General features: G+C 35.5%; 2 protein-coding genes across 2 annotated transcripts; both read left to right on the forward strand.

Moving 5' to 3' along the window:
* Window positions 1-2,313: 2,313 nt before the first annotated feature.
* On the forward strand, window positions 2,314-2,943 carry LOC139867800 (uncharacterized). The gene has a single exon (XM_071856151.1). It carries the CDS (start codon window positions 2,314-2,316, stop codon window positions 2,941-2,943), a length of 630 nt encoding a protein of 209 aa, XP_071712252.1.
* A 30-nt stretch (window positions 2,944-2,973) lies between these two features.
* Window positions 2,974-20,820, forward strand: LOC139867801 (uncharacterized). Its single transcript, XM_071856153.1, has 5 exons — window positions 2,974-3,354; window positions 18,152-18,391; window positions 18,497-18,863; window positions 19,472-20,262; window positions 20,626-20,820. The coding sequence occupies exons 1-5, from the start codon at window positions 2,974-2,976 to the stop codon at window positions 20,818-20,820; spliced, it is 1,974 nt and encodes a 657-aa protein (XP_071712254.1).
* Window positions 20,821-26,148: the final 5,328 nt, after the last annotated feature.

A 26,148-nucleotide genomic window follows, 5' to 3' on the forward strand; every position in this document is an offset into this window, starting at 1 on the left:
GCCTTCGTGGTTAAGTTCTGACCAGGATTTACACTTGGGTGCGCGCCGCGCAACCCTTTGCGCGCCGCGCATATGCCCAGCTCATTTTAGTTTTCATTTTTCCTTTCACAAAATGTTTCCCGCTTAACCGTAACTCCGATTAACATGAAACTTGGCCATTCTGCTCATAAATGATTTCTCATCATGAGAAAATTGTCGGACACCCGATCCGACCCCGTTGACTTTGACTTTGACCAAGTTTGACTTTTAGTCAAACTTAACCAAACAATTATACGATCGTTCTAACATGCTTAGTTACTTGTATCGTGCATGAAACTTGACTAGTTGATTCACATGCTACATAATCGAGTCGTAACGAGCCATAGGACTAATTGAACATCTTTGACCTATCGTGTTTACCGTTATTGATACAAACCTATTGTTTAGGTCAAGACTAGCATTGTTCTTTGCACACGTTTACTTGTCGAAGTACTTTACTACTCGTGCATTCAAGGTGAGATCATAGTCCCACTTTTACTCTTTTTGAACTTATATTGGGATGAGAAAACATAAACGATTCTTTTGAACTAAGTGAACACAAGAACGGGAAAACAAACATTCTACATACGAGTTTAGAACAAAAATCCTCAATTCGATTATCATTAGTTACACTTGCCGGGTGTAAGCGAGAACTTATGTTATATGGCCATATGGGTTGACAACCCTCATCCTTGACGGTTCGCTACCGTCTACGGATGAAATATATTTTCGAGAATCAGTGTTTGTTCTAGCACTAAGTGATGGGGTATACTATGGAAGGAATGTTAAGCTTTGATAATTGGGTGCTCGTGAAACAAACTTTTGGAATGTATTACTATTATTTCATTGATGCAAATCTTGTGGTTCACTTGTACTTACTTACTTAAACCTATGATTTCACCAACGTTTTCGTTGACAGATTTCTATGTTTTTCTCAGGTCCTTGAACGATACATGATACATGCTTCCGCTCATTATTTGATACTTGCTTTGGATGTCGAGTATATGTGCATTTCATGGAGCGTCTTTTGACTTTACTTTAAACCGTGTCGCCTAGATTTCATTCGTATTATAACGTTGTAACTTAACTATTGGTTGAACAATTCTTGTAAACTTTGGGAACAATCTTTATTTTGAAATGAAGGCGACATATTTTGGTCAAACTTTGTCTTAAAGACTTATGACCACGTAACGGGACCTAAGTAGACGGCGCCGTCAAACATGATTTGGTCGGGTCGCTACTTTTGGCAGTTTTAGAAAATCTTTTCAACTAGTTCAAATTTGTTGGGTATGTTTAGGCGGTTTGGGATTCAGCCATTTAAATGTCTCTTATCATGGGTGTTTCGCCTGTGTAACATGTAGGAAAACTTACACGTGTAAGCATTCAGTGGGTTAGGATCTATAGCTAATTGCAGATTAAGGGTTGCTTATCTTTTTGTTATATTGTCAAAAGATACACGCTATCAAATGCTAGTCGATGATTTAAGCTTTTGACATAGTTGTCAATCTGAGACGTGTAAAGACGGGAGTTTTGTGTGCTTCAATTGTTTTTTATGAATCTAGTCAGTGAGACTCATAAATAATATGTATCAATTTCTACTAGATTATATAGTAATATCATTTTAATTTGTTTCTGATTTTTTTCATATGTAAATAATACGGAGTGAGTTGTATTCTAAAGGTGTATCTACAACACCTTTCCATAATAGAAGTCATGCTACAGGTCAAGCAAGTCAAGCTAAAGGTCACACTGACATGCACACTGTACAAGCCATATGCAAGACCACATCAGACTCACTCTCTGCAGCCTACATCAAACATCACCAATACTTAATTGACTGTAAATCCATGTAGATATTTATTTTACTCACGTGCAGAATAGTTAGTTAGATAGTTTGTTATTTTTTGGTAGTTAGTTATAGCTGTAGCAGTTACCAGCACTCTATTTTCTTATATACTGTACATTGCATCTCATTTGGATTAGGTGAAATGAATACAATCTTCTCTCTCTATCTTCATCTTCTTCAATCTCCATCTTCTGCAAATTACTTTATGGTATCAGATAATCAACAACGATCCACCAAAATTCACACAAAATCATGCACACAAGGTGTATGATTAAATTCCGCAACCAAAATTCACAACAATAATCAAAATCTTCTTATTCATAATTCATCATCTGTTTCTCCAATTCACAGATAATCACAATCATTAACCCTAAAATCACAAAATCTTACACAACATTCATTAACAACAACACAATATCGATCAAAGCATTCACTAACCTCAATCAATCATGGCGACTACAACTGCTACAGATTTCAACACAGAAGACACAAATTCAAGCAATCATCCTCTTTACTTACATCAAAATGATCATCCATGCCTTATCTCGAAAAAGCTAACAGGTTCAGATAACTATAGCAGTTGGAAACGATCTATGATGATTGTACTTAATGCCAAAAACAAGCTCAAAATTATCACAAAGGAATACAAAGAACTAGAAATCACATCACCTCTTCGAGCACTATGGGAGAGGAACAATGACATGATCATTTCATGGATCTTAAACACTGTCACAGAAGAAATTAGTAATAGCTTAAGTTTCATCAACTCTGCACATCATCTCTGGCATGAACTACATGAGCATTATTCTCAAATTGATGGTCATAGAATCTATCAATTAGCTCATGATATTGCCCAGCTCAAACAGAATAACAACTCCATAGAGATTTACTATCACAAGCTCAATGGTTATTGGGACGAAACAGATGCACTTGAAGATCCATACATGTGTATCTGCACCTGCACATGTGACAATGGCAGACTCAATGGAGAACGTGAACAAAGGAAGAGACTAATTACTTTCCTAATGGGACTTGATGACAGCTACTCCAATATTCGAGGTCAAATCTTGCTAATGTAGCCTTTGCCAAGCACTGCAAAGGCTTATGGTATGATCAAGGAGGAAGAAAAGCAAAGAGAAGGGATCTTGCCTACTCCAGCCACTCCAGCAATCATATCTTTTACTGGAAATGGATCTAGACAATTCAACAACAACACTTACCAAAGGTTCAATAAGACTCCTTCAACTAGCACTACTGAAAGAAGATCAAGCTTCAAACCTGGAGTCAAGTGTGGTACCTGCTTTAGAGAGGGGCACACAAAAGAGGAATGCTACAAGAACATTGGCTATCCACCAGGACACCCCCTGCATGGAAAATTTCCACCTAAAACTATTAACACTGTTTTTGTTGACAATGCAGCTATTACTCCAACCCCTCAACAGGATCAACCACAAGTAGGATCATCTTCAAATGATGTCATGGCTGCTGATGTGTGCAGCGGGGTGTACAAAATAGTATTATTTTTAGTGCGAAATACTATTAAATATGCTACAATTTTACACAAGTTATTTATTTATTTATCGAGTAGATATACTTAAACCTTGCTACAACACTTATAGGCAGTGTACCTAATCGTATTATAGTATAGTTTTTAGTAAGTCCGGTTCGTTCCACAGGGAGCTCGTGAAGTATAACACTATATTTTTTTACACACAATAATTGTAAAAATACAAATATATATATATAAGTAATATTATTATTATAAAGGGGGGTTTTTACCGTTTAATGACCGGTTTGTCGATTTTAAAACTTTAGTCGCAGTTAAAACCAAATGTAAGATATTAAAAATAAATACAAGACTTAAATTAAAGCATAAAGTAAATAACGATAATGAAATTGCGAATAATAAAAGTGCGATAAAATAAACTTGCGATAATTAAAAAAAATGCGATAATTAGAAGTGCAATTAAATATAAAATAAAGGAAATTAAATATGAAATAAAAGAATTATGCTTATTTAAACTTCCGTAATCATGATGTTTGACGTGTTGATTTTAGTTTTTTTTGCCCATGGGTTAATTGTCCTTTGTCCTGGATTATTTAATATGTCCGTCTGGTTTTTGTCCATAACAGTCCATCAGTTATAAATATAAAGTGCGAGTGTCCTCGTCAAATTATCCTTATACCCGAAGTTAAATATTCCAACTAATTGGGGACTTAAACTGTAACAAGATTTTAATACTTTGTTTAATATTTACACCAGGATGTCGACTGAGTGTAACCCAAAGTTTTAATATTTTGTTATCAAATATACCAAGTGTCCTTGTACATAATTTCACCCCTGTTTTAATTATTCTAGTGGCTATTAATCCATCCCCGTGTCCGGTTAAATGAACGATTATTCGTACATATAAATACCCCGCCCATCGTGTCCGATTGAGTGTATATGGTAAATTATAGGGACGCCCAATTGTAAATCTTTATATTAACATTAACAAACTATCATTTAGTTAAACAAATATAAAGCCCATTAATAGCCCATAGTCTAATTTCCACAAGTGTCGTTCTTTTGTCCAAACCCCAATTATGGTACAAAGCCCAATTACCCAATTTTAGTAATTAGCCCAACATCATGATTACTTCGTTTTAAATAAGCATAATAATAACTTAGCTACGAGACATTAATGTAAAAAGGTTGAACATAACTTACAATGATTAAAAATAGCGTAGCGTTACACGGACAGAATTTCGACTTACACACTCAAACGATCTCTATCATAAATCTTATTATTATCATAATTTAAAATTAAAATTAAGATTATTGTTATATCTTATTAAGTTAACATTATGATAGAGATATAGAATATAGATATTGATATTTGATATTAAGGGGAAAGATATAGAAATAGAAAGATAGATTTAGGATCGAAAAATGTTCTCTTCAATTCATCGTATTACATGCGAAATTAGAATTGAAATTTTCATTTACGACCCCTGAACTATGCTCAATTAACAACTTTTTATTATTTAATATTATTCTTATTATGAATTATTTAAATATTATATTTTATTCTTGTGCATAGTTGACTCGTAATTTTTACACCGTTGCGTCGAGCGCTGAAAGTTGGTTCATGTCCCGGTTCCGGATTTTCGAACGTCCTTTCGTATAATTTAATATCTTGTACTTTGCGTTTTGTAACTTGTACTCTTGTCATTTTTAGACGTTCTTCATCAATAATTTGAATCTTTTTGATTGTATCTTGTACTTTTGAGCTTTTTGGACCTTTGCGTCTTCAAGTCTTCGTTTTCGCCTTTTGTCTTCGCACTTATTTAAAATAAACGAATATTACTCGAAAATGGAACAATTGCAACTAAAATCTTGTCTTTCTTGGGGGATTTTGCTATGAAATATATGTTCCTTTTTAGCCTTATCAATATCCCCACACTTGAGCGTTGCTTGTCCTCAAGCAATACAGTCTTGAAATAATATAATACATCACACGAATCACTTCTTTATTCTTCACACTTTGTACATCAGTGATTTTGATAGAGCGGTATAAACAATGATATTAACAATAGAACCATGGTTAAAGGTGGGTGTGTCATCCACAGTTGCCTTGGGTTTAGGTCAACGACACTTGCAATCAAATAGCCGATTTACTTTCGGTTTCCAAAGCAAAGTGCACATTTGAAAGGCGGTTTACAGTCCCACATGACTATAAAAATGTAGATCCTTTAGGAAATTGGATCTTTATGAAAACATTTGATCTTTTGAGAATTCAAGCTAGATTTTACCCTAGACAAGTTTTCTGATTTGATCCATCATCGGTGTTGCAAAATATATTTGTGGATCATTATTTTGGCTAAAACTTTTAGGCTCGTGTAATCCACTGCTATCCCGGTATCGGAAAGCACACATCCAGTTTACTTGTTCCGTATATTACCTTTCGGTAAACTACCGTCCGGTTGTAAAGGAAAGCGATGAACAAGAAACTGTTAAGGCAATGTCCCGTGACATGCAGATGATTATGGTCTTTTAACGTGTCGGATGCTGGAACTATCCTTGGTAGGAGCAATAGTAAAGATCATCCTATGATTTTTCGGTCTGGCACAAGGTCCTGTCTCCGACCATGCTATGCAACCACCGTTCTTACAGTTGACACCCGATTTGGTTCAGGTGACCTAATGAATTCCAGGTGAATTCCTAGGATTTTACGTTCAATGGTAATGAACGCATTGAAAATGGTTTTTCAAAAAACAAATCGGTTTGTAATTTTTGATCAAAATATTTTCTCGTTCAAGCTCGAGTTTAGATATCATCGAATTCCATGAGTTTGAATTCTCAATCTTTAAGGTCAATCTCAAGGATTGAGTAATATCAGTCTTAAAAGCTGATTTTTAATCTTTAAGGAGATTATTCTTTTCTGGGGATCTGATTCATTAGTCTTATCCAGCTAATTTGCACGGTGCCCCCCATTGTACGAGATAAATCCTTCTCATGGTTAGGATAAATCTGACCACTTGGCGACCCTGTTTGATGCTGAGGTCCGTGGATTTCCAGCCGATTTTAGTGATGACTTTTCTAGATTTTTCGTCAACCTACAGCTGATCTGGACGACAACTTCATGACCTAAATCAAGAAGCGCGTGTCTTTTTCGGAAGACTTTACTTCTTTTTAATGATGGAATTGATTCATCGTGTAGATCCATCTCTTCTTTTCTTTCATCGGGTAAAACAGTTTAGTTTAGTCCAAAGCAAAAGTATTTTCAGTTATTTGTTACAGATAGATGTGACATATGTTTAAGATAACTTGGTAAATTTTCCCACACTTGGCTTTTATTTTCCTTTTTATCGTCCTCTATTACATTTTAAATGAATTTTAACATTTTGATTTGTTTCTCAATTTATGTCCTTTCCGAGGTAACAATAATTTCGGTGTTAAAACCTAGTTTTATCGTTCATAAATATGTATAAACATGATTTTGAGTTCATTTAATTGAAAATTTTGAAAAATTTTACTAGAATTGGGTAGTCGGTATATAAGACTAGGGATGTTCTTTATTATCAGAGAGCACTAGATTCTAATACAACTACTGCTTTACTAGTATTTTTAATGGTAACCAAGTGTATAAAGTAAAAAAAATTTTAAAATCCGAAAGAATTTAACCCCTTCCCACACTTAAGATCTTGCAATGCCCTCATTTGCAAGAAATCAGTAACAATTTAAATTATTGAGGGTGATAAGCGTAGAAAAGTGATTAAATTTTACCAAAGTTTCAAACATATTGTTGTTTGTTTGTTGAATGATAACTGGTGCACGTCATTTGTTTATTCCGTCTTGTTTGTTATTTCACACATATTTTGCATCTTGTCGTCAAAATTACTTGCTTTTGCTGAACTTAATGCCAGTCTTTAAAAACGCGTTGTTTTACCCTGTCTTGTAAGATAAACTACAAACAAATATATACATACTATTTTTTTTTATTTATAAAACCTTTAACTTATAAAACAAATATTAATTAATTTTAAAAATTTGTTTCTTTTAAGAATGAGGGCGTTTCGGAACGATGTCCTAGTCCGTCCCTCGACAAAATTTTAAAATTTGTCATTTTCAAGCAATTGTTTTAAAAGCTTAGATTTTTGGATTTTTTAATTTTTTTTGGCATACTTTAAATCAATAAGATTAAAAATAATGATAATAAAAGTTCTCGTCCCTCCCTCGGGTAAAGCAATTTCGGTTCAATGACCTAGTCTTCAACTTACGACGAATTTTAAAAATCATATTTTTAACTTAATGAGATAAAGTAAATTTTTGTTTTTAAATTCACACAATTTAAATATAAAATTCAAAATTAATATTAAAAATTCACACCAAACTTAAAATTTGAAATGCATAAAATTAAAAAATTCATATTTTTTTAAAAATTAAAAATTCACACCAAACTTAATTTAAAAATTCATATTATAAATTCACACCAAACTTATATTAATTTTTCAAATATTTACAATTTTAAATATATTGTTTTTTACAAAGTTTACAATATTAATTTAAGATTTATATATTAATTTTAAAAATATGGTAAAAATAAAATTAAAAATCTTTTTGGCTTTTTATCCCACTTTAATCAATCAAATATTATCAAAAATATGCGCCCCTCTTTTCGGTAAAGTAATTTCGGTTCCAAGACCTAATTTAACTCATGACGAATTTTTGAAATATTTTGGGTTGATTGATTAAAGATATTTATACCTTAAGAATAAACGTTAAATTTCGCAGTGATGTAATAAATTTTTGAATGATATCAATAATTTCAGTCGCCAAACCTAATTTTATTCAATACCAATTTAATACTTTTTAGCGAACAAATTAGCGTTTATTATCAAAAGGTTAAAAATAAAAATAAAAATAAAAACTGTACAGACATACCTGTGAAATAGATTTCTTAGTTATATGATCTATCCCATTCATAAGATAGTCGGTTTAATTGGTTTTCCATGGCTACATAGGCGTAACCTCGAGCATTCAGTGTCTTTTCTTCTAAACATATGAACGGTCCGTCTCTGCATAAAGTAACAAATTCGGTATTTGAATAGGTTTGATTATTTGAACATTTACCTCCATGTGACCATTTTCCGCATTTGTGACATCTTTCTAGGTGTCGTGCTCTTCTTTTCGCTGCGGATTTTGATTTTCCTTTACCAAATTGTAACTTATTATCTTCGCATCTGGATTCTTTTCTAACTCCGTCCATTCTTTCTCTGATTACTGATACTATTTCACTCGGTAGTATGTCATTATTACGTTTAGTGATCAAAGCGTGTAGCATTAGACCATGGTTTAGTTCACAGGCAGTCTTCATTTCCTAAAAAAAATAAAAATTCAGAATGGGGGGAGAAGACTAGTTCTTTAGGGTCTGCTAGGGAAAGACCATTCGGGTTCCATTTTCGAGAACTACACGAAAACAGACAATCTAACTCTAACAGAAATACATATTATCCTTTAAAGACTTGATTCTCCCCACACTTAGTTAGCTGTGGTGTCGAAATTGTGATTAACTTCGTTGTCGACTTCCATCGGACCATGTATGTAATGTTTAACTCTGTGACCATTAACTTTAAATTCAATCCCATTTGAATTTATCAATTCTATCGTTCCGTATGGGAAAACTCTTTTGACTATGAATGGTCCAGACCATCTTGATTTCAATTTTCCAGGAAATAGCTTGAATCGTGAATTGAAAAGAAGAACTCTGTCTCCTTCTTTAAATTCTTTTGAACTTCTGATTCTTTTATCATGCCATTTCTTCGTTCTTTCTTTATAGATTAACGAATTATCGTATGCTTCATGTCTTAATTCTTCTAATTCGTTTAGTTGACTTAATCGTAGACGTCCAGCTTCATGTAAATCAAGATTACATGTCTTCAAAGCCCAAAATGCTTTGTGTTCAATTTCTACTGGAAGATGACATGCTTTTCCATAAACAAGTCTAAAAGGTGTGGTTCCAATTGGAGTTTTGTAGGCTGTTCTAAAAGCCCAGAGTGCATCCTCCAATTTAATGGACCATTCCTTCGGATTTGATCCTACGGTTTTCTCTAGAATACGTTTTAAAGCTCGGTTGGTATTTTCAACTTGTCCACTTGTTTGTGGATGATATGCGGTGGAGATTTTATGAGTTACTCCATATCTTTTAAGAACTTTCTCAAGTTGATTATTACAGAAATGAGTACCCCGATCACTTATTAAAGCTTTCGGTGTTCCAAACCTTGCAAAAAGACGTTTTAAAAAGTTGACTACAACTCGTGCATCGTTAGTTGGGAGAGCTTGTGCTTCCGCCCATTTAGATACATAATCAATGGCTACGAGTATATATAGATTATTATGAGATTTTGGAAATGGACCCATAAAGTCAATACCCCAAATATCAAATACTTCACATACTTGGATGACATTTTGTGGCATTTCATCACGTTGACTTATTTTTCCGGCCCTTTGACAAGCATCACAGGATTTGAAAAGAAGGTGTGCGTCTTTGTAAATTGTAGGCCAATAGAATCCAGCATCATAAACTTTTCTTGCTGTTAGTTGAGGCCCATAATGCCCTCCTGTTGGTCCTGTGTGACAATGGTTTAATATTTTACTGGCTTCATCTCCGAATACACATCGGCGTATTATTCCATCGGGACAACTTTTAAACAGATGTGGATCTTCCCAGAAATAGTGTTTTATATCACTGAAGAATTTCTTTCGTCTTTGGTACGATAATCCTTTTTCAAGGAATCCACAAACTAAGTAGTTTGCATAGTCTGCAAACCATGGAATTTCTTTATAATCTATCTTCAATAGATATTCATCAGGAAAGTTGTCTTGTATGGCTGATTCATTTAGAACTTCTAATTCGGGATTTTCAAGACGAGAAAGATGATCAGCGGCGAGATTTTCTGCTCCCTTTTTGTCTCTAATTTCAATATCAAACTCTTGTAAAAGTAAGATCCAACGAATTAATCGTGGTTTGGCATCTTGTTTAGAAAATAAGTATCTAAGAGCAGAATGGTCGGTATAGACTATTGTTTTTGATAGAACGAGATACGAACGAAATTTGTCAAAAGCAAAGACAATAGCAAGGAGTTCTTTTTCAGTAGTTGTATAGTTCGTTTGTGCTCCTTGTAACGTCTTACTAGCATAATATATAGGTTGAAATCGTTTTTCAATCCTTTGTCCTAAAACGGCTCCCATTGCAAAATCACTTGCATCGCACATTAGTTCAAATGGTAGATTCCAATTTGGTGTTATCATGATCGGTGCATTAGTGAGTTTCTCTTTAAGAATATTAAAAGATTTGATACACTCATCTGAAAAGATGAATGGAGCATCCTTTTCTAGGAGTTTATTCATAGGAGTGGCAATTTTTGAAAAATCTTTTATGAAATGTCGGTAAAAACCGGCATGCCCTAGAAAACTCCTAACTCCTCTAACATTGGTGGGATGTGGAAGTTTAGCAATTACATCTACTTTAGCTCTATCCACTTCGATTCCTTCTTTTGAAATTTTATGTCCAAGAACGATGCCTTCTTTAACCATGAAATGGCATTTCTCCCAATTAAGTACTAGATTTGATTGTTCACATCTAATAAGCATTCGTTCCAGATTAACTAGACATGATTCAAATGTATCACCGAAAACTGAAAAATCATCCATGAAAACTTCCATGCATTCTGCTATCATGTCGTGAAAAATCGCCATCATGCACCTTTGAAAGGTTGCAGGGGCGTTGCAAAGTCCAAATGGCATTCGTTTGTAAGCAAAGGTACCATAAGGGCACGTAAAAGTGGTTTTCTCTTGATCTTCGGGTGCTATTGGAATTTGAAAGTATCCGGAAAAACCATCTAGAAAACAATAGTAACTGTTTCCTGCTAACCTTTCCAACATTTGATCAATGAAAGGTAAGGGAAAGTGATCTTTTCTGGTGGCGTCATTTAATTTTCTATAGTCAATACAAACACGCCATCCTGTTACAGTCCTAGTAGGAATAAGCTCATTTTTCTCATTTGTAATGACAGTCATGCCACCCTTCTTAGGCACGCATTGAACTGGGCTTACCCATGGACTATCAGAAATTGGATATATCAAACCTGCATCTAGCAGTTTAATAATCTCTTTCTTAACTACATCTTGCATATTAGGATTTAGTCTTCGTTGGCGTTGCACATACGTTTTATGACCTTCTTTCATAAGGATTTTATGTGTGCAATACGAAGGACTTATTCCTTTAATATCATGAATCTTCCATGCAATGGCTGGTTTATGAGCTTTCAACACAAAAATGAGTTGTGATTTCTCATTTTCAGTAAGAGAAGATGATATTATTACAGGTAATTCAGATTCACCATGTAAATAAGCATATTCCAAATGGTTTGGAAGTGGCTTTAACTCTAATTTCGGAGGTTCTTCTATCGATGATTTGTATCGATATTTGTCTTCTTCTTTTAGCATTTGAATTTCTTCTGTTGTTGATTCATATCCATTAGCTATAAGTGTAGCTAACATTTCAGCTTCATCAATTGGTTCATTATCTTCTCCTAAAGAGCATTCTCCTGTTCCTTGTAATTCTGGAAATTCTTCTAATAATTCTGCATGTGCATCTATAGTTTGAATATAATAACATGTATCATCTGCAGATTGTGGTTGTTGCATTGCTCTATCAACTGAAAAGGTAACACTCTCATCCTCTATACTTAGGGTCAGTTTCTTACCGAACACGTCTATCATTGCTTTAGCCGTGTTTAAGAATGGTCTTCCTAATATGAGAGGAACTTGAGAATCTTCTTCCATGTCCAGAACAACAAAATCTACTGGGAATACTAAAGTACCAACTTTAACTAGCATGTTTTCCATTATCCCTCTAGGATATTTTATTGATCTATCGGCTAGTTGTATGCTTATTCTGGTTGGTTTTAATTCTCCAAGGTCTAGTTTAGTGTATAGTGAATACGGCATTAGATTTATACTAGCACCTAAATCTGCTAATGCTTCTATTGAACTAAGACTACCCAGAAAACATGGAATTGTGAAACTTCCTGGATCAGATAGTTTTTCTGGTATCTTATTCAACAGCATTGCTGAACAATTAGCATTCATAGTAACAGCCGAGAGTTCTTCCATTTTCTTTCTATTTGAGATTAGATCTTTCAAGAATTTAGCATATCTAGGCATTCCTGAAATCACATCAATGAAAGGAAGATTTACATTTATCTGTTTAAACATATCCAAGAATTTGGATTGCTCGGCTTCAAGTTTTTCTTTCTTCATTTTACTCGGATAAGGAAGTGGTGGTTGATATGGTTTAACATAAGGTTTATCCTTAGCTGTGTTATCTTCATTAATCTTTTCAACTACCGGTTCTTTTTCCTTATCTTGATCAGGTTGTGGTTCTTGTGGAGTAGGAATAGAATCATCTGAAACTACAGGTATTTCAGGTGGTTTAAGTGTTGTACCACTTCTTGTGGTAATGGCTTTAGCTGTTTCATTCCGGGGGTTAGCATTTGTATCACTAGGTAGACTTCCCGGTTTTCTTTCACCTATTAACCTTGCTAGGTTACTTACTTCTTGTCCCAGATTTTGAATAGAAGCTTGTTGATTTCTAAATGCTTGAGCATTTTGTTCATTGGTTTGTTTCTGAGAGGTGAAAAACTGCGTTTGAGTTTCAACTAGCTTCGTCATCATATCTTCTAAATTCGGCTTTTTATCATCGGTTTGTTGTGGTGGTTTGTTTTGAAAATTTGGTCTTTGCTGATTGTAATTATTATTGGATACTTGTTGATTGCTAGGACCTTGTTGGTTGTTGTATGGAATATTTCGGTTATAATTTTGGTTTTGATTGTAAATCGGTCTTGGCGGTTGATAATTATTCTGATAATTATTTCCAGGCCTTTGGTTTATGTATGAAATATTCTCTCTTTGTTCCATTGTTAATTCAATACTGAGACAATCTTTTGTCAAATGTGGTCCTCCACACTGCTCACAACTAATTCGTATTGAGTGAATATCTTTAGTCATCTTTTCCATTCGTCTCTCCACAGCATCTATCTTTGTGAAAATGGAATCTAAGTCATGGCTAGAATCGGCTCTAGCTGCTTTAGATGATCTAATGATATCTTTTTCTTGGTGCCACTCATGTGAGTGGGAAGCAGTGTTATCAATAATTTTGTAAGCATCAGTTTCGGTTTTCTTCATAATAGAACCACCAGCTGCTATATCTATGTCTTTCCTTGTAGTGATGTCGCATCCTTGGTAGAATATTTGTACTATTTGACAGGTGTCTAAACCATGTTGCGGACATCCTCTTAATAACTTTCCATATCTTGTCCACGCCTCATATAGAGTTTCATTTGGTTTCTGTGTGAACGTAACAATTTCTGCTTGAAGTCTTACGGCTTTAGATGCAGGAAAGAATTGTTTAAGAAATTTGTCAACTAAAACATCCCATGTATCAATCGCCCCTTCAGGTAACGATTCCAACCAATCTTTGGCTTCTCCCTTTAAAGTCCAGGGAAATAACATGAGATATATCTGTTCATCCTCCACTTCTCGGATTTTAAATAGTGTGCAGATCCTATTAAAGGTACGTAGATGTTCATTAGGATCTTCCTTCGGCGCACCACTAAATTGGCATTGATTAGTCACCATGTGTAGAATTTGTCCTTTGATTTCATAATCTGGCGCATTAATGTCTGGATGAGTAATTGCGTGACCTTGGCCAGTGCGTTTAGCTCTCATTCGGTCTTCCATACTTAGAGGTTCCAGATTCTCCGTAATTGAATTTGTTGAATCGGTATCACTAGATGATTCTGATTTAATGGTTCGTTCCTCAACAATCTCTGTTTGAATGATTGGTGGTTCCGGAGGAAAGTTTAATGGTTCAGGATCTACGAACCGTTCCTGAATATTCTCTGGATTCTCAATTGTGAGGTTGGGTTCAAAAAATGGATTATCGGAAATTTGAACTGAAGTACTTGGTCGACTGGATGACGATTCTAAAGAAAAATCAACGGCGGTTATATTTGCTAAATGTCTTGATCTAGTTACAGGTGGTGAACGTACAAAAGGTGGTGAACGTCTTGCTCGGTGCATTCACTGAATATCCTATTAGTTTTTAAAAGGAAAGAAAAATTATAATAAGTTATCCAATCAATAGACTTTTCTGATTTTGCCCACGTTTCGAATAGCCAAAAGATGCAGCAGAGGGGCAGGATTCGTTTGGTCTCAATATAATTGAGGACTGTTTGGCTCCAATAACCCGGTCCACGTACAAATCCAACTATTACTACGAACCAGAAAATTTTGATGTCTATCAATTTAACCACTTAAAATAAATTTTCGTAATTTTAAGAAATTTAGAGAAGAAGTAGAAAAAAAATCTAAGTCCTAAAAACTAGAATGGCGAGAAATAAGAGAGAAAAAGATTGCGCGTCGAAAAGTGTCGAAAAATGAAAAAGACGAAGAGTGGTTTGTAAACACGCGGTTAATCCAACCTTATAACTATCACTATCTTAAAATTAAAACTACAAATAGAGATCACTAATTGGAATTGTAATTGATACATAGGTAAAAGACGTCGAAGAAAAAAAAAAATAAAAAAAAAAAAAAAAATAGCACGAAAAATGGCGTCGCAAAATTCTAAAGCACCTAATACTTAGTCTAAGGAATAAGCACTTAAGGGATTTTACGGCAATCCTAAGAATTCTAGAAATAAAAAGTAAAACTACGGCAAAAATTATGACTAAAAACTAAAAGTTGCGACTATAGTCTAAAAAAAAACTAAAGGTAATAAAACTAAAAATAAATTTTTTTTTTTTTTTTAAAACGTTTACATCATATATCACATAAAAGAAGAGATGATACGTTTACAATCATAGATTTTGTTGAAAAGGAACAAGGGTAAAATCTAGCCAAAAAGTTGTGATAATTTTAAATTCTTAGTGATGGTATTTGCCTTTATTTATAATAAGTGTTAGCTGTCTCCCTTTTTTTTTTTTTTTTTTTTTTTTTTTTTAAACCGTGACAACCCCACATGGGTGGGTCCCAAGATTTACAACAATCATTGAAGAATTTTGAAAATAATTGGAGATTTTTTTTTTTTTTAAGAGAATAGATAATTTTTGGATATTGAAAAGAAAAGGTGTGTTTCAATTCGATTATGGCCTTTTAGAATACTTAATGTCTATAAAAATACTATAGTCGTTAGAATCTCCCAATATCCTTTTTAGACTATTCTGTTTTCTGTTTTCGTAAGCTTCACAATGCAAGGATGTTTTTGTTTTATATTAGTGGAAGGAAAAGATGATGATGCATTTAATCATAAAAATAGTGAAACTTGTGCGTTTCTTTTTCTTCTTTTGTTGGCCAAGACAAACCCCACTTGACTTAAATAAGTATTGAATGATGATAAAGATGAGAGTAGGTGCACATTTGTTTGTATTCAATTCAAAAATGCATCATAAAGTAAAAATACTCAAACTCAAATTTGCTAAATCACTAAATTAGCCTAAACCTTGCTAATTTAGCGTATATGGACAATCCCTAAGTGTCCGAAATACTATGCTCAAGTGTTTAATAGTATTACAACGTCTTGTACCTTTTTAAAGAGTAGGTGCACACACTAATCGTATTACCCTTTTTTTTTTCTTCAAAATATATCTTAAAATAAGGTAACTAGTTGTCTAGATTCCTTTTTTTATATAGCGTTTCGCTTCGGCGTTCCCCGGCAGCGGCGCCAAAAACTTGATGTGTGCAGCGGGGTGTACAAAATAGTATTATTTTTAGTGCGAAATACTATTAAATATGCTACAATTTTACACAAGTTATTTATTTATTTATCGAGTGGATATACTTAAACCTTGCTACAACACTTATAGGCAGTGTACCTAATCGTATTATAGTATAGTTTTTAGTAAGTCCGGTTCGTTCCACAGGGAGCTCGTGAAGTATAACACTATATTTTTTTACACACAATAATTATAAAAATACAAATATATATATATAAGTAATATTATTATTATAAAGGGGGGTTTTTACCGTTTAATGACCGGTTTGTCGATTTTAAAACTTTAGTCGCAGTTAAAACCAAATGTAAAATATTAAAAATAAATACAAGACTTAAATTAAAGCATAAAGTAAATAACGATAATGAAATTGCGAATAATAAAAGTGCGATAAAATAAACTTGCGATAATTAAAAAAAATGCGATAATTAGAAGTGCAATTAAATATAAAATAAAGGAAATTAAATATGAAATAAAAGAATTATGCTTATTTAAACTTCCGTAATCATGATGTTTGACGTGTTGATTTTAGTTTTTTTTGCCCATGGGTTAATTGTCCTTTGTCCTGGATTATTTAATATGTCCGTCTGGTTTTTGTCCATAACAGTCCATCAGTTATAAATATAAAGTGCGATTGTCCTCGTCAAATTATCCTTATACCCGAAGTTAAATATTCCAACTAATTGGGGACTTAAACTGTAACAAGATTTTAATACTTTGTTTAATATTTACACCAGGATGTCGACTGAGTGTAACCCAAAGTTTTAATATTTTGTTATCAAATATACCAAGTGTCCTTGTACATAATTTCACCCCTGTTTTAATTATTCTAGTGGCTATTAATCCATCCCCGTGTCCGGTTAAATGAACGATTATTCGTACATATAAATACCCCGCCCATCGTGTCCGATTGAGTGTATATGGTAAATTATAGGGACGCCCAATTGTAAATCTTTATATTAACATTAACAAACTATCATTTAGTTAAACAAATATAAAGCCCATTAATAGCCCATAGTCTAATTTCCACAAGTGTCGTTCTTTTGTCCAAACCCCAATTATGGTACAAAGCCCAATTACCCAATTTTAGTAATTAGCCCAACATCATGATTACTTCGTTTTAAATAAGCATAATAATAACTTAGCTACGAGACATTAATGTAAAAAGGTTGAACATAACTTACAATGATTAAAAATATCGTAGCGTTACACGGACAGAATTTCGACTTACACACTCAAACGATCTCTATCATAAATCTTATTATTATCATAATTTAAAATTAAAATTAAGATTATTGTTATATCTTATTAAGTTAACATTATGATAGAGATATAGAATATAGATATTGATATTTGATATTAAGGGGAAAGATATAGAAATAGAAAGATAGATTTAGGATCGAAAAATGTTCTCTTCAATTCATCGTATTACATGCGAAATTAGAATTGAAATTTTCATTTACGACCCCTGAACTATGCTCAATTAACAACTTTTTATTATTTAATATTATTCTTATTATGAATTATTTAAATATTATATTTTATTCTTGTGCATAGTTGACTCGTAATTTTTACACCGTTGCGTCGAGCGCTGAAAGTTGGTTCATGTCCCGGTTCCGGATTTTCGAACGTCCTTTCGTATAATTTAATATCTTGTACTTTGCGTTTTGTAACTTGTACTCTTGTCATTTTTAGACGTTCTTCATCAATAATTTGAACCTTTTTGATTGTATCTTGTACTTTTGAGCTTTTTGGACCTTTGCGTCTTCAAGTCTTCGTTTTCGCCTTTTGTCTTCGCACTTATTTAAAATAAACGAATATTACTCGAAAATGGAACAATTGCAACTAAAATCTTGTCTTTCTTGGGGGATTTTGCTATGAAATATATGTTCCTTTTTAGCCTTATCAGCTGCAAGGATGGATCAGTTACAAAACCAACTTAATCAAATGATGCTCATGATGCAACAGACTTCACAAGTTCAGTCACATGAGGGTATAATTTCTTTTGTTTCTTCTATTTTCTCAAATTTTGACAATGTTTGGGTTATAGACACTGGGGCTACAGATCACATTTCCATTTCCTTACACCAAATGCACAACATTCAACATCATACTACACCTATTCTAGTCCACCTTCCTAACAAACACACAATTAAAGTTTTCACCACTGGATCTGTCACATTAACGCCAACTCTCACACTTCACAATGTCTTTTATATTCCCACATTCACTTACAATCTTTTGTCTATTAGCACAATCACACATTAATCACAAATTAATGTGAATTTCACTCACTTTGAGTGCATATTTCAGGACAACAACAAGAAAGTTGCCCATGGGATTCTCTGTGATGGACTCTACATCATCCATCCTGCAACCAACTACAAATCATTCCTCAACTCCACCACTTCCACTACTGCCAACAAGGCTCTTTTATGGCATATTAGATTAGGACATTGTTCATACCATACTCTCACAAAAATAGAATCATTAGGTCTTCATAACTGTAATTCAAACTCTTTCTGTACTATATGTCCAACTGCAAAACAACATGCTTTACCCTTTCCATCTAGTGATTCACATGCTAGCTGTAAATTTCAATTAGTTCATGCAGATGTATGGAGACCATACAAACACCCTACTATCAATAAATGTACTTACTTTCTTACTCTTGTTGATGGTTTTTCACGTGCTACATGGACCTACCTTTTACCATCTAAACATCATGTTACAATCACTATTAAAACATATCACAGCTATGTTCAAAATCATTTCAACACCAAAATACAAACACTAAGATCAGATAATGGCACTGAATTTATAAACTCACAACTTCAACTCTATTTCAATCAAATGGGAATAATCCACCAGACATCCTGTCCATACACACCACAATAAAATGGCCGTGTAGAAAGAAGGCACAGAACAATTCTAGAAATGGCTAGGTCAATTCACCTACAAGCTCACTTTCCAATTCATTTCTGGGGCTACAGTGTCCTTGCTGCAACCTATTTTACCAACAAACTACCATCTAGAGTCCTTCAAAACAAAAGTCCCTTTGAATTACTTCACAACACCCCGCCAATCTAACCCACCTAAGAGCAATAGGTTGTCTAGCCTTTGCACATCAACACACAAATGACAAATTTGGCCCAAGGGGCATACCCTGCATCTTTATAGGCTATCCAGCTAATCAAAAAGGGTACCTACTCTATGACAAAACGACTCAAAAAGTACTCACATCCAGACATGTGATTTTTCATGAACACATATATCCTTTCAAAACAGAATCCAATGCCCCTACTTCACCTACCATTGACTTTCAACCTATATACTTTCCAATTCAACCTACTTCCCCTTCTGAATCAAATACAACTTCCATCAGACCACCTTCACCTAATCCATCACCTCAAATATCACTTACTCAAAATACACAGCCATCTCCACAAACCACATCTGTCTTAAATCAAACACAACCTACATCCACTTCCACATCTAGCACTCATCCATCTGCACTAACTAAAAGAACTTCCAACAGAGTTAAATCTCTTCCAACTAAACTAAAAGATTACCATATCTCAATCCCTAAGCACACTACTAATTCAATCACTCACAAACATCACATTTCACATTTCTTAAATTACTCAAACCTACACAAAACTCACAACAAACACTTCATCCAATCCTTAAATACTGAATCTGAGCCCTACTCCTATAAACAAGCATCTAAAGAAATGAGGTGGGTAGAAGCAATGAATAAAGAAATAACTGCATTGGAATCCAATCAGACATGGGAACTTGTTACACTCCCACCAAACAAAGTTCCAATTGGATGCAAGTGGGTATACATGATTAAACACAATGCAGATGGCTCCATAGAGAGGTTCAAAGCCAGACTAGTTGCCAAAGGATTTACTCAAAAAGAAGGCATTGATTTCAAGGAAACATTTGCTCCAGTAGCTAAAATGGTCACAGTTAGAACCTTTCTAGCAATTGGTATTCAAAAAGGTTGGCACATCCATCAACTTGATGTCAACAATGCATTTCTTCATGGTGATTTACATGAAGAAGTCTACATGGTATTACCACAGGGATATCCCAAACCAACAGCATTGAACCAAGTCTGCAAATTGAAAAAGTCACTATATGGGTTAAAGCAAGCAAACAGATAATGATTTACAAAGCTTTCATCTTTCCTGACATCATTGGGATTCACTCAAAGCTATGCAGATACATCATTATTCACACTCAACCACAAGACTAACACCATTCATCTACTCATCTATGTGGATGACATCATCCTCACAGGCAGCAATCTAACCCTAATTTCCAAAATTAAAAACCAATTACACATCAAATTTAGCATTAAAGACCTAGGACCTCTTCATTATTACTTGGGAATTGAATTCCTCAGAAATACTCATGGTTTATCTATTACACAGAGGAAATATGCTTTAGAGTTATTGGAACATGCAGGTCTCACACATGAAAAACCATCTAATACACCCATGGATCCCCAACAAGTTCTTTCTACTGATGACACCACACCTCTCCCAGATCCATCCCTCTATAGAACTTTGGTTGGTAAACTAATATACCTGACTATCACCAGACCAGATTTATCCTTTGCTACTTAAGCCTTAAGCCAATTTAGTCAAAAACCTTCTACTATTCACATGAAAGCACTATTCAGGGTTCTGAGATACATCAAACTTTGTCCTGGTCAAGGGTTATTCTTCCCATCATCCAACAATCTAACATTAACTGCTTTTTGTGATAGTGATTGGGCAAATTGTAAAATCTCAAGAAGATCCATTTCAGGTTACTGTATTTTCTTGGGTCCCAGCCTAATCTCCTGGCAATCAAAGAAGCAATCTGTTGTCTCAAGATCCTCTACTGAAGCTGAATACAGATCCTTGGCAGACTGCACTTGTGAAATAACCTGGCTCAAATGTTTACTCAAGGATTTCAATATCTCCTGCACAGGTCCAACCACTATTTTCTGTGACAATGAATCCACAATTGCTTTAGCTTCCAACCCTGTGCAACATGCTAGAACCAAACATATTGAGATTGATTGCCACTTTGTCCGAGACAAAATCAGAAATGGTCAAATTTGTCCCACATATGTTCCATCAAAAGCACAGGCAGCTGATATCTTAACCAAAGCTCTACCAAATACTTTATTTCACAACAACATTTCCAAGTTGGGAATGTGTGATCCTTACACATTGCCAACTTGCGGAGGGGGTAACGGTGTATCTACAACACCTTTCCATAATACAAGTCATGCTACAGGTCAAGCAAGTCAAGCTAAAGGTCACACTGACATGCACACTGTACAAGCCATATGCAAGACCACATCAGACTCACTCTCTGCAGCCTACATCAAACATCACCAATACTTAATTGACTGTAAATCCATGTAGATATTTATTTTACTCACGTGCAGAATAGTTAGTTAGATAGTTTGTTATTTTCTGGTAGTTAGTTATAGCTGTAGCAGTTACCAGCACTCTATTTTCTTATATACCGTACATTGCATCTCATTTGGATTAAGTGAAATGAATACAATCTTCTCTCTCTATCTTCATCTTTGTAACAACCCAACCCTTATGCAACCGAAATATGCAAAAATAAAAAATAAAATTTGTTTGTTCAGCAAATGGCGCGGCGCGCCAAACTGGTCTGTCCAAAAAGTCTTTAAACGTGAAAAAGATTGGCCACTTCCCGACATATTTAGACGAAACGCTTTTACCCACATCTTCAAATATGTAAAACTAACACGATTCAAACATAAAGTAAGTTTTACAAAGTGGGGCCCACATCGGCCGTTTTACGAGTTTCATACAAAAGTTTGAGTTTCGACCACATTAGTTTAATTTCCAAACAAACTACGAGCATGATGTTTGGGGATAAACTACCCAAATCCTAGGCCGAATCCACAAGTAATCCAAGCAAGCAACCAAAAAGGAAAATCATCTAAATCCCGAGCATACCCTTGCCACGTCCGCCTCCGAACCTAAAAATGTAAACAACGAGAGGGTAAGCTAATGCTTAGTGAATGCAATACTTATACGCATGCATACATAATCCAATTACTTGCATACACCTACACAACAACACAATAACATTAGCAAACCGCAATATCGAATAAACGAATAATCGTACGTACAACAAGTCAACATCATTAGCATAGAGATCTCAACAATAATATACGCCAAATACAAATACGTACAATGCTAATAAAATTATACATCCCAATATACCCAATGTAGACATTCGACTCGATGGTGGCCGACGAAGAGTAGTAGGTCAAAATCGTTAACTACTCACCACCCATCGCACGCGTACGTGGCCGACGAAGAGTAGTAGGTCAAAATCGTTAACTACTCACCACTACGCACCATGAGGCCGACGAAAAGTGCAACCAAAATGTTAACACTTACCTCAATCACAAGGATGGCCGACAAAAATCGAAACCGCTTCCATCCCACGATAAGTGACCAACGAAGAGCGGATCCCCAAACGGATAACACTCACCACTTACCCCAACACACATATGTGGCCGACGAAGAGTGATAGGTCAAACATTAATCACTCACCACATATCTAAACATACACATGTAGCCGACGAAGAGTGATAGGTCATACGTTAATCACTCGCTACATGCCCAAACACACACATACACACGTGGCCGACAAAGATCGATAGGTCAAACGTTAATCACTCGCCACAACCACAAAGCGAATATAGCCAACGAAGAGCTATCCACACGGATATCACTCACTATATTTTCCCATCTCAATCGTGGTCCACGAAAAGTGAATCCTAACGGATGTCACTTACCACATCGCACACAAGCAACCAAATTATATACATAAGCGTATAAATATTCCACTCACCTTGATTACTTGAAAAGCAATCCCGCTTGAGCTCCTAATCGTCCAAATGCAAATTACCTAAGTAATTCACAAACAAATAAGCTAAACACTATAGCTTATGCCCAAAACACCAATAAGTGCAATTTCGACCCATTTGCACTTCCAAGCACAAACTGCGCCCAAACTAACCAATAATCACTAACACAAGTGAGAATGGTCCTAATATGCCAATCAAACCCAATCATAGGTGTTAAACACCTATCTTGCCCAAAATGACACTTAAACCCTAATTTGACCCATAAGAAGTCAATATCACGCCATTAGCAAGTTTTGACACCAAAACATATTTAACTTGGTTCTATGTTTCAACTTAATCCATTTTAAGTTTATAAACCTTATTAAATCGGCAATTGAGTCATAATCATCAACAAACCCTAATTTTGACTCTAGTCAAAATTAGTCAACCATAAGAACCCTAATGGTTTCCAAAACACCAATAATCACTAACACTAGTGATTATACACCATTTACAAGTCTTAAACATGGTTAAATCATTAACCAACCTAAAACCCGCCAAATATCAAAATAGCAAGTTTCCATAAACCCTCTTCATCAACCAAATGGGTTTTACAACTAACAATCTCAAACCCTAACTTGAATATCAAATCTAACAAATGAAATTCGGAGTTAGAGCTTACCAATACTACCAAAACATAGCTAGGAGCGAGATGAACAACTTTAAAACCCGAGCTTTGGTGAGAATCCAACTCCTTCTTCTCCAATTCAAGCTCTCTCACTCTAGAACTCTTTCTCTCTCTCTAGATATGGATGAGAGTGTTTGTGTGGATGAGAAATGAGCTCCAATGGAGTTCTAGATCAGTTTTGGTGACCCTAAACCGACCCTAAATGAAAAGACCAAAGTACCCCTCATTTGAACCTTTTAAAAAGGCTGAAAAATGCTTCAGGGGCAATCGGCGCGCCGCGCCAAAAGGTGGAGCGCCGCTCCAAACAACTTGAATTTGTGGTCGAGCCCAAAACAGGTTTCAGCAACTTGTTTTGGCCATAACTTTTCGACCGTAACTCCGTTTTCGATGAATCAAATATCGTTGGAAATGTAATAAGATTTCCTTTCCAATGGTAAGGCTTTGAAACATCAACACAAACTTTATTTGGGGTTGAAAAGATACGTACACACCTTGTCACTTCAGACAACGTCTAGTTTCCTTCGGCGTTCGAGCAAGCAACACGTACCCTTCATACACGCATCGTACACCATAAATACATTATGTACAATAAATATTTGGGTCTTACAACTCTCCCCTACTTAAACTCGATCACGTCCTCGTGATCTTCTCCACTTAACCAATCTGGACCTACTCAACGGTCCTCAATCATAAGTCCCAATCCGAACTTTCCTAGACAATTCTTCCCAATGAATCACCTTTAACAACTAAATCGTCACCCGCGATTTATCAAATCCACCAACCGAGCACTAAAACCTTGCTCAATCCCTCACATCGGGAAAAACTCGACCAATCTCGAACCGAGATATCAATTCCTTAGCGTACCTTTACCAAGGACCACGCTAAAAGCGACCAAGTCTCAACCTAAAGTCAACAATCCGAACGTTGAAGATCGAACCACATGAATCCTTACGGACCCACCATCGGTGTATAAAACAACCGATAGATCACTCAACACCGGATGAAGTCAGCGGACCCCGTCAACGGTCATGCTTCACCGATATAACACTACACCCATGATGAAGTCAGCGGACCTCGAAGGTCATGCTTCACCAATCAACAATACCATGATGAAGTCAGCGGACCCCGAAGGTCATGCTTCACCAATCAACAATACCATGATGAAGTCAGCGGACCCCGAAGGTCATGCTTCACCAATCAATGCCCTTTTGGCCTCGAACAACGAGTAACGTAACAATGCGCTCTGCTACGCCATAGTGAATCCTAACGGATACCACTAACCATTCACACAATCGAGCAAGAATCACCTATATCGAACATAGGCACAAAACAAAAATTCTCTAAAAGAGAATCCGCCACACACATCCCTTAACCAAGGGATTTCACCTTGCTCGCCAAACACGTCCTTTATCTCTCAACGAGATTTACCACATTACCACCCCGGTGATAATTCAAATCCAAAATCATAAGTACAATTTAACCGAAATTGTACTCTACCACAAATCGACCAAACTAGGTCCCAACACAAGTTTCGGATCTACCATAAGCATTATCCGAATTCTCACCCTAAGGTCCCCTCGTGCGGGAGTATAACTCCCCCACTTGGAACTACGTTCCATATCCACAACTCGTACAATGCTACCAAAAGTAGACTTTACCAACAATTGGGTTCACACGACCCATCACCATATCTTGCTCTAATCTTGAGCACCCGAAGGATTTCAATCAATCCTTAAACACTTCGAACGAAAGGTGTAACACAATTACACAAACCATACCCCCGCAATCATCCAATTGCTTTAGTTTGTCAAATTTCACCTAGTCACTCATGTACCTAAGGGTTTCTCCTTGGTACCCTAAGTACAATGTAACCGCAAAACAATCGGAGTCGAACACCACGCTAGTAAGTATAAAAGAGGCACCTAATGTCGCGTCACGTAGACTCCTTTACCAACATACATCGAGATCAACACTCGATTTCTCGGGTTTCATCCCACCCGTCGAACCTCATGGTTCATCAACTTCAACACAAAAGCGAACACGCTCTAACATCCGAACACCAAAACCCACCCATATGGCTTGGTATAAACATTTCCCAAATATCAAGGAATGCTTGGTTGCACCAAGTCTTACGCCCTTCGCCCTATAACCAGACCATCAACATAGGGTAATTCCACAAGAAACGCTACCCCTCATTACACTACGCACTAACACAAAACGCATTACACAACATCATAAGTACGTTTCAATAAGATAGTCGAAAAGTACCTGAACACCGTCGTCAGGTTCTCATGCATCACCAACTAGATCCGTGCACGCCGACTTTCGGTGTCCCTCCTTTCGACAATTAAAACAAGTAACCTTGTTAGACTTCGC

The sequence above is a fragment of the Rutidosis leptorrhynchoides genome, chromosome 9 (assembly GCF_046630445.1).
Source record: "Rutidosis leptorrhynchoides isolate AG116_Rl617_1_P2 chromosome 9, CSIRO_AGI_Rlap_v1, whole genome shotgun sequence".
Taxonomy (NCBI): Eukaryota; Viridiplantae; Streptophyta; class Magnoliopsida; order Asterales; family Asteraceae; genus Rutidosis; species Rutidosis leptorrhynchoides.